The 10,501-nt window shown below is 42.6% G+C and overlaps 1 protein-coding gene across 1 annotated transcript in view; it reads left to right on the forward strand.

Moving 5' to 3' along the window:
- The first annotated feature begins 7,498 nt into the window (after nucleotides 1-7,498).
- The window catches only part of RERG (RAS-like, estrogen-regulated, growth inhibitor), a 15,286-nt gene continuing 12,283 nt past the window's right edge, over nucleotides 7,499-10,501 (forward strand). Inside the window, exons 1-2 of the mRNA XM_009076840.1 lie at nucleotides 7,499-7,502; nucleotides 7,731-7,787. Of these exons, the coding sequence (XP_009075088.1) occupies nucleotides 7,499-7,502; nucleotides 7,731-7,787 (61 nt within the window). The remainder of the gene's footprint in view (nucleotides 7,503-7,730; nucleotides 7,788-10,501) is intronic.

The following is a 10,501-nucleotide window of genomic DNA, read 5'->3' on the forward strand; positions in this document are numbered from 1 at the left end:
TGCCACCACTTTCCGCGAGATGCTGAAGGCAACTGGAAGACATACACTATGTTGTTAGCAGATAGTCACACAAGCCTGAAAACTATTGTGGTTTATGTCACTGTCTGATACATCTGTTCTCACATGCCTTTCTCCATTCATTCTGGTGGGAATTTCTCCAGGTGTCTGGTTCAGGTACTTGGCAATGAGCCTGTCAGAAAGAAAACAATTCCTTACATTCCAGGCAGCCAAGGAGCTGCAATACAGAATCAGCCAATAGCACAATTTGACAAGAATGGGTTCCCATAAATATTGTACTGTGCACAGTATAAAAAGATGTAACATTATCAATGCCTATGTCATCAGGCTCATAAAGAAGAGGATCGTGAAAAATGCATTAATCATTTTTCAACGTATTACGTTGCCTTAACTCTTCTGTGACACAGGCACCTTACCAGGCATGTGTCTATTGACTGATGTGTGGCACATCAATCAATAGGGCTGATCTGAACTTCTGCTGCTCTCCAGAGCTCCTTTGGCAAAACCAGCTGGACATTGCATGGGACACCCAGTCTCTCCTACTTCAGATGAATTGTAATCACAAGGTAAAGTTTTTCCAGGTTATCTGACGTTCCCATAGAACCAAGCCCAGAAAGCCAACAGATACATGTAAAAGAAATGCTGTCTATCACAGAAGAAAACAGGTAACAGCTTGGTTTTAATTTGATGCAAGCTGTAGTCTCATTTGCTATAGTCTACATGGGCTTAAAATAAGATAAGAAAATTATTATAGTCAGGCTGAGGAGAAGAGTGACAGCTAGTCTGTTCAGGCTCTGACCACACAGAAGCATCCAGTGCTGTCTACCAAAATGACATGAGTCCTGCATCCCTTTCCATCCCTAGGTTTCTGAGGCAAATGAGAAAGGTGCACTTTGTACCATTTCTAGTTAGCATTTGTGCTGATCTACACAGAGTTCGTGAAAGAGTAGCACAGCAAGGCACGTCCACAAAGGCACTTTTTGCTATCGTGAGGGCTACAAGGACAGGCAGTGATCCAGCAGTAGTGCTGGTGGCCTGACCCACAGTGTGCTAACTGCCTTCTCATTCAAGCTGCCTCACTAGAGCCTAAGAAAGTGGTATTTTTAAGCATTTAGAGTTACTCCAAGTCTTCAGCCCAGCAGCAAAGACTACACCGTGCCTTTCCAGGACGGATTTGTCATACCAGAACATACCATGGCAAACAAAATGTCTTCTGCTCCTGGAAAGAGCCGCAGCCAGCAGGATGCTGAAACACCAGTCAGCCCTCAGAACTGTGGAGCATTAACCCCAGCAGGGGTTTGTTGAGCTCCTTCCTGGCAGGACCCCTCTCAGGCAGGGCTGAGAATTTACGGCCAGGTTGCTGCTGGCAGCAAGGATGCTCTCAGAGAACAGCTGGGCCTTGCAGACCAGTCCCTGCCCTGACCAAGGACTCACACAGAATTGTTTTCTCACTGTGTTGGAAAAATGTCTTTACCTCCTTCAGGCACGAGACTGCACCCCTTGCCCTGCTCCCTGGGAAAGTGGTCCACAGCCCTCCTAGGACATGCAGACCTCCTATAATAAGGCAACTTCACTTCTCTCCCCTTTCTCACAGTTCCTCCTATGCATCTCTTGCCTTCTGAGCATGGGAAGGGGGAAAGAGCAGGGACCAGATCAAAAGCAGCACTGGCCACGTATGTATGTGTGACCACTCAAAATCAACTTTGAACCCTTCTGGTACATACACATCAGCTGCTGGAGGCTGCAGCCGAGAAAGTGCATCTTTGCCATCTCCCTGCAACAGTGACACCTGGATAAAAAGGCACAATGTAGTTCCACGGGTTTCTCCAGTATAGCACAAACCAACAGTGAATGAAAGAATAAACAGAGCCTAATCAAGCTGGGTTGGTTTGTTTGCGTTAAATACGCATTTCCTAAATCACAAGGTCTTCGAAGATAAATGGTGAGGTGTTCAGTCATTTCCTTTGAAAGAGAAGCCTTCCCAAAAAATGGCCTTTCTGTTCTAAATGCATTTTCCAACAAAAATTCATTCATGCAAAAATGCTTTGACACTAACCAGAAGATCATGCTGCCATTGAAATCAGTATAGAATCCCCTCCGCTATTTCCTTTATTTCTTTCTCCTTTTTAAAGGTGACAAACTAATTTGACCATGAAAAGAGAGTGGGATGTTTTCTAAAGTCACCATTGGGAGAAATGCGAGGGAAATAAAATACAGAAAAGCTATGGCTCCTCCCTGACAATTTTGACATCTTGCCATTGTCTTAATGAAGTACTGGATTTTTAAAGAAAAAAACCCTTTCCACACCTTTTTTTCCCCCCTCAAGTAAATCTAGCTGGGTTTATTTTTCACCTTAAGATAGGGGTGGGGTTTATGTCAAAGTTTTGCACTGAGAATCCTATCCTCCTTTACTTTGCCCAGTGTCTTTCAAAAGAACATGGAAATTCAAACCTGACCTGCGTCACTCATCTAGAAAATCAACACTTATCTGTGTGATTTCATCCGTAACACCTTCTCTACAGCCCCATCACAGATATACTGTCTCAGACACACAAACTTCTGGAGGTGTTTTGGAAAACCATGTGTGTTAGTAATAGCACACCAGAAAGTTTAGTCTTCACAAAAGGGCAACATAACAAGTTACACGATGAAGTAAAGAGAGGAGAAATGGTAGAAGTATGGATATTACACAGTGTTCCCAAAATGATCAAAACCACCAGACTGATCATTTATCTTTTATATCAGAGGAGACCTGTGAAATAAACAACCTTATATTGGAATGATATGTTATGGAATGGGATAATGTAATATAAATTAAGCCTCCTGCTCACATCCCATATGCAGCAACCATTGTCAGACAACACGTGCAGCACTGAGAGCAGTGGGCAGAACATGACTACAAAACCCCTCCCGCCCAGCGGCTACAAATGGGGGTGCCTTGTGAAAAGCACAGGAGACTGCCCAGAGGAACACACACAGAGGTTCTTTTACTGTGAAATTCCCATGCCAGGAGCAAGACAAGAATCACTTCCTGCTGTCAACTTTAGGATCAAGTTGTAATCAAAGATTCTGACAAACGACTCCTGTGTTTTCTGTATTGTGTACTGAGTATGGAAAGTGTCCTTCGTTTCACTAACACATCCATGCCAAGATTGCTTTCTCCCCAGTCTCTGAGCAGTGGCAAATTCTGCCTCTAAGCTGAGAGCCAGACATCTCTGTCAGCGCAGGGAGATCCTGACAATTCCCCAGCATTGGGCTCAATTTGTGTGAACCCACAAAGCAGGACCAGGCATAGGGAGGTGCTGCAGAAGAGCTGGAGCATCCACAAGACCCTGTGCCTGGGCTTCTGCAGCAAGGCAGGACCCCTAAGCCTGCAGAACAATCTGGTGTGGTGCTTCCTTCCTGTCTTCCTTCAGATTTGAGTCCACAACTGAAGCCCAGAGCATTACCACTGAAGAAAGAAGGCTTACATTACACCAAGCAACAGAACCTCCTGAGAGGCAAGAGCAGCACAGTTCAGCACAAAGCTGTTCAATCCTAGTCTGTGCTTACTGCAGCACAGTATATATACATACATACACACTGCTATGTATACATTGCTATACAGTATATGTAAGTATACAAAAAATAATATATATTTTGGTATTTAATTGAGCTTTATATTTAAGAGTATACATAGTTTTTATATTTATATTGTCAGTCAATGGAGGACCTCCCCATGCTGTTACAGAAAAAACAGAAGCATAAGCAGAAGTTTTTCTGAACACTTCACTGCTTAAGACAGTGACTAAAATATGAGCTTTTGAGAAAGCAAAGTAGTGTAAAACAGAACATTCTTATACGTGGTACAGTTCTTCCTGTCCTTTTTCCTTATTGATCTCATTTTGCTCCATTAAACTTACTGTAGTAAACTTCTTGTTCACTACATTAGGTCTCAACATCAGAAGTGGCCGCAGTGAGCAAATGAGGAGAGGAGGTAGAGGCAGAGAAATCCTCCTGTGGATGTCTCAGCCACTGTTCATATTCTCACATCACTGAATTGCCAGAGACACTGTCAAAATGGAGTCAAGCCCAGGCCTGTGGATGTAGAGCCAGAAGTAATGCCTGCAGGTTTACATCCATGACGTTCTAGGATCAAAAAAGGACTTTTCACACACACACAGACACCCCCAAATGAACTGCACTTGCAGGAGCAAATTACATTCTCATGGGCTTGTCTTTCAAACAGACCTTTACTTCCCAAAGCTAGACACAGAACCTTGGAAGAGGCAGCACACTGCGTGCCAGGTCCAGTGGCAGTGCCACCCTGCAGGCTGCAACTCACCAGTGCTCCTAGGGGACTGAATCTCCAGTACATGAGGGGCCTCTGAGAAGGTGAACGGGGGATGAACTCTCTAACAAAAAGATACATTTTTTTAAAATGAAATACTTCATTTGTGAAAGTGCCTTTCGATCATTCTAACCTTTGGGTTTAACCACTCTAGTGTCTCCTGCCAAGTGTGGTTCACTGATGGCACATCATCACGGCACCAGGAATGGACTTGTTGATAAGTTAAATAATGGGACTACTTTCAGACCAATTTTATAGCTGAAAATTCTTGTGGCAGAGAAGAGTCATCAATACAGCTATTTCTCTGCAGAAAACTGTTATTTTTCTGAGAATAACTTTGAATGCTGCAGCTTTTTGGGAAGAGGGATATTTGTCAAATCAAACCCTGCTTCCTTTCTTCCCCCAAAACACTCAGCTTGTATTAACTGGAACAACACCAAATTTGCAAATATATGTATTCAGACAGGTTGTAAGTTTAGCCAGAGCATTTGTATGTTACTAAATCCAAACAAAGATCTAAAGCAAAGACATAAAATATCATGCACACAAAGTTCCAGAAGATACGGACTGAGATTTTTAGAACTGAGTAAGGGACTCAGTCACACGAGTTCGAAAGAAATTGATTAACTATGTGGTGGATAATCTCAGTTTATATGCCAAGTAAATTCCTGATATAACTACATTGTCTTCAGTGGAGTTGCACTGCAAGTGTTTTTGACAGATTGTCATGTTTATGCTCCAAGAATAACTTCTAAGGCAGAAAGTTTAAACATGAGTGAATGAAAGTCCTGTGCTAAGTTCTACCCTGATTTATGCCCTGTACAAAACAGCTGACTTGGAAGCAGGGGCGTAAGGAAAGGCATAAAGAGACATGAGTCTGTTGTTCCTTTGCTGGGATGGTACATCAATTCCCTTAGGTAATGGTCATGTCTCAGAAAAACACAGCAAGAGTCCAGAACGCAGTTCGGTGGAGACTCTTTCCTTCTAAGCCTGCAAGTCGTCGCATTTCACAAGCAGTAAGTGTTCAGGGAAGAGCCTGGACTAGTCTGAGTGGAAGGCCATGAAATTCATTCCTATTAACTACTGCATCAATCAATGGTGTGCCCCGCGGGGCTGGCTCTGCTCAGCCTGCCCAGCTCCTGCAAAACGCTTCTGCTCTCCTTCAGGGCAGTGCTCACAGCCCCTCCTAGAAATCTCTTCACTTCCTGGGGGTCTGCCCTTCACTGGGCCTGAGCAAAGCTTATGTGAGTTCTTTATTACCAGCAGTGCCTAGTGCTGAGGCTGAGCTCCCTGCTCACTGCCATCTGCCCTGTGCATTGCAGCCACCTCCCACCCTTCCTTTCTTCTCTTCAGCTGCCTCCTGCACATGTGATTATGTGGTTATTATATATCTCTGGAGCTGCACTCCAGTTCTACTTTTCCTTCTTACAGTTTGTCACCTTCTCACCACCTTCATTTGGGCTACCTCCGAAACCAGCTCCTCTTTTCCTTCAGAGCTGCTGCTCTCTATCACCTGTCTTAGTGCTTGACAGACTTTCTTCTACCCTCGTCCATCATTTTGACCCTCCTCTCCAGCAATTTCCATCTACAAGTACCAGGTTATCATAACTAAGTGGGCCAATTTTTAAGTATAATAATAGCTCGTCAGGTTCCCCCACTCTCTTCTGCCTTTCCTCCTCCTTTATTAGCTACTCCAGGTCCAGGCCCTGCAACACTGGTAGCACATCAGTGCTTCTCCTGCACAGTACGGCTGTGAAAGAAGAAAGCCTTTTAGAATCTGTTCTTGATAAAGAAATTGTAAGAGAGAATCTATTACTAGCAATTAAAGCTTTTGAAACACTAAGCCGTTTAAACTATTCCAGCTTAGCTAAAAAGAGAGGAAAAGAGTCCTGATGCAACATCACCATGGATGGAAAATAAGCTGCACAGAGATTGTCTTGTATTATAATGGCATCCACATTAAGGACTATGACTTGAAAAGTTACTTTGGCTAAGAGTTGCCACATCTGCTTTGAAGGCCAAGGAGAGCATTTTTGCAAAGGCTAAGAAAAAAGCAGTGTAGGATTTCCTAAGGCAAACAGAAACTTAAATAACACCAATTTAAAATTTCTTCTTGTGCGTTGATCTCATTTCCTTAGGATCAGCTTATTACCCCTCCAAGTCTGAGGCAGAGTTAATCTTCTTAAAACTAATGTTCTGATTGTCTGATTAAGCAGATCTTAATTCATAAGACTTTTTTCTGCAGACTGGTGCTTTCTCCTACTCTTGGGCACAGAAATGTGAGATGTAGGACATTCTCAGGGCTTTCATTTCGAGAAGGGTCAGAACTCGCTTTAGCTGTTATCTTTTACTGTCCATCTACCACCAAAAGAAGAATGGAATAATCCTACAGGGCTGATGGCAAGGAAAATTCTTCCTCTAGCTGTATTTGCTACAAACATAGCTAGTGCAGTGATATCTCTGGCTTCATTTTGGAAATGCAGAAAGGATTTTGAACCCTTGGCAGTGGGAAATAGTTCACTTGCCTCACTAGAAATCCAAAGCACTGCTTAGTTTTCAATTCAAACAGAATCAAAGTCTATGAGTTGGTTTTAAAGGGGATGGAAGGATAAAAAAAAAATAAGTAGAAGAACATAAGTAGCAAGATCTGAACCTATAAACTGAAACCAGGAACTAGCTGTCCAGGGCTCCAAAATCTAAACTTTTCTTTCTACTTCTGCCAGTCGATTAATTGCTGACCATTGGTTTAAAATATTACAGCTGTTTGCTTCAAGTGACAAGTAGGCAAAACATGAAAGTTAGATTGCTACAGGGAAGGCATGCCAAAATAGGTATCTAGCCTTTATGTCTGCCTTGCAAAGCTCAGTCTGAAGGGGAAGTCCTCAAGAATGAAACTATTTTGCCTAGTTTTGAAGCATCAAAGCAACCTGGTGCACAAACTGCCAACCCTTTTTCCACTGGTTATAGGAAAACTAAAGCATCCAAAGCAGTGAGTTTTTCCAAAGGCCATCTGCTCACAGCATTGTAAGTGGGGTTCTTTTGGCTTTTTAATGGTAGAAGCTATTGTGACAAAAAAAAAAAAAAAAAAAGTGGATAAAAATAGAGAGCACCATCAAAAACCTCACTGAACTCTTTGTCCTGCATTGTTACATGGGTAAGTGATTAATGCTGTCAAGAGTTTAGGGTTTATTTTGATTTTGTTTCCCCCCTCCAAAAGTGTAAAGTGGGTCACAAATAGTGACAAGTTCTCAAGTGCCACATTAAGTGACACTGATTTCTGCTCACAGTCCAGTGACACAGAGAAAAGCTTGCTGGGAAAGCTTTAAAAATCTGATGTGTTGATGGCTTGTGCTTCTCACACGGACCCTTTTTGTTCCTGCAGCTCTCGTCGTTCGCTTCCTGACCAAACGGTTCATCTGGGAGTACGACCCGACACTAGGTAGGGCATATTGGTCTGTAAGCATGGTGTGGTGTGAATAATAGCATGGCTGAAGCAATGGAAAGTCAAAGAGAAAATTCCAGACCTCTGTCAACCTTTAAATTTGCTGTCAAAAGCTTCTCTATGGTCATTTAAAGCTGGAACAGTTGTTACCTAAGCCAGCACAGCAGAGCAGCAGTAGTACTTGTCTGCCCACACTGAAGTCAGTGGGAATTTTGCCATTAAAATCAATCACTTTAGCATTTAACTTGGAAAATTATTTAGTGTGACATCAGCCTCCTGCTTTGGCATCACCCAAACATCATCTGCTAGAGAACAAAGTGCCTGGAATACCAAAAATTCGGGGGGGGATTCTATGTACTTACAGTCAGTGTACCTAGACTTAGGTAAGTTTTGTGTCCCCACTTTCAAACATACATTGTGTCCCATTCTTGGGGCGACCAGGTAGGGACACCCATCATCCAAAGGGCATCCACTTGTCTCTCCCACTGCTCCCACTTAGTGCCAGGCCCAACGCAGCTCTGAAGAAACTAGTTCAGATATCCAAAAACCTGGCAAACAGTTGCTCTAAACTAGAGGCCTCACTTAAAAATTTGTGCTAGAGTCTGATTTCTTAGTGTTGCTTGAGTTAGCATATATTTAAATGCCCTGCACCAGAGCAAATCCAGGCCAGGAAGATGAGGCACCCACATCTTAGAGGGCACTTTGAATACCTCAGGCCTGAGTGATTCGCACACAAATAAAGGGCTGGCAAATTCCCTTGGCTCCAACAGTGCAGTGCTGTTGCTTTCCTAACATTTCTTTGCAGGCTCAAATACAGATCGTACAGAAGATCTATTTCTTTATGAATGTTCTAAGAAGAGGTCTCACTAAGGAAATAGGGAATGCCATACACTTCACAGCAGAACCAAAGTTTAATGTACTTCACTGCAGGACCCAGGCAGCCCTTTCAAAACAGCAAAGCATCCAGTATTGTGCTAAGTACTTTTGTCTGGCAAGAGGAAGAGATGACAGATACCAGAAATCTCATCTTGGGAGAACAGATCTCAGAACAATCTGAATTCAAACACATTCTTTTTTCTGCTACCATCAATGTATTCATCAGTAAATTATATGTCACCTGCCTTGTGCTGCACAGTGGGATGTTCAGTATAATGTTCTGTTAGCATTATTAGTTTTAGTACTTCATGTCTCTCTCACTATTACATCATTTTAAGAACCTAACAAGAAGTATATAAAGTGTTCTCTATCAGTATAGTGCAAGTTCATTGATTTCTTACAGGGACACTGCATGCAAAAACATCCTTTTTGCCTTGTTCAAGCACACACATGAAGTCATTAGCAAGCTGCCAGGTTTATTATTTTTTGCCCCATTATGAAGGCCTCGTGCCCTTTCTGCTGTACAAGACCTGACATTTGTTTCTCTTTTACAAATAAGTACAATTGCAAATTACCTTGCCCCTCAGGAATCTAACTGTGCTCCCTTTGAAACACAAAGATTTCATGCAGACAAGTCCTATCGCAATAAACCAAAAGCTAAATCTCTCCTGACTTACTGAATTCTACACTGTCGGCTAGCTTTGGGAATAACAGCTTAAATTATGCATTGCAGTCATTGTGATGCTAAGTGCCCTAAGCTCCTTAGATGAAAAGGTTTAAGAAATTCAAGAACTAATAAACTAATTGACAATGTTATTTTTTAACCACATTGATCTCTCTGGAAACTGCCCACCAGAGAATGCTTTTCAAAGTGTTAATCTTCCTAACTACAGATCACAATGGGATACAAAGAAGGTTCTGAAGCGTTAGAAATAAAAAGTTAACCTGAAATTGTAACCACTATTCAGGCCTTCAGAGATCAATCAGAAAGGAACTGTACCTTCAAAAGCTTTGAGAAAGAGGGCTCGAAAGTATTAGTTTCTTTCTTTAGCATGGTCACCCTGTGGTGGTTTGGTAAACCTCACCAAGGTGCATTCACTGAGGTTTGAGCAAAATAGGCTCATTTCTTCTCCAGTCATGGACCAGCTCCTTTCACTGGGTGGAAAGAGGGACGTCTACACGTTCAGCCAGTATACGTGTGAGTTCTGTCAGTGAGACTTGTTTGCCCTACATGGAGAAATAATATTGATAGGACAGGAGTAAACCAGATGCAAACTATCCAGCTAATAAGCAGCAGGAGGCTTTGCCAAAAATCACTGGGGCTGTGACAAAACCGTTGTATTTATGGTTTATTTCTTATATCAGATTTCAACCATCCATTAGGCCTCTGATGTAAGGAATCCCCAGATAGTTCCCATTTTTAGGAAAGCTTTCACCAAGCTGTCCAAGGCCTGGTGGAAATTCAGCATTATCCTAAACTAATCATTAGGGTAAAAAAACCTATTCCTCTTTTAATTCAAGGATGGCACGTGGAATGGAAAGAAACACACCTCGTAAATATTCTTTACTATGTGTCGTGGTTTAACCTCAGCCAGCAGCCAAGAACCACGCAGCGGCTCACACTCCCTCCTCCCCACTCTCCCCCCAACCCGGAGGAACGGGGAGGAGAACAAATACAGTGAAATCTGTAGGTTGACATAAGAACAGTTTAGTAATAATAAAGAGCAGAATGAGCTAAAATGCTAACGGATAATAAAAAGAACAAAATCAGTGATGCACAATCCAATTGCTCACATGCGTGGACGGGCACAGCCCTGTCCCTCCCCCCAGCTCGG

This window comes from Acanthisitta chloris, unplaced genomic scaffold (assembly GCF_000695815.1).
Source record: "Acanthisitta chloris isolate BGI_N310 unplaced genomic scaffold, ASM69581v1 scaffold44516, whole genome shotgun sequence".
Lineage (NCBI taxonomy): Eukaryota > Metazoa > Chordata > Aves > Passeriformes > Acanthisittidae > Acanthisitta > Acanthisitta chloris.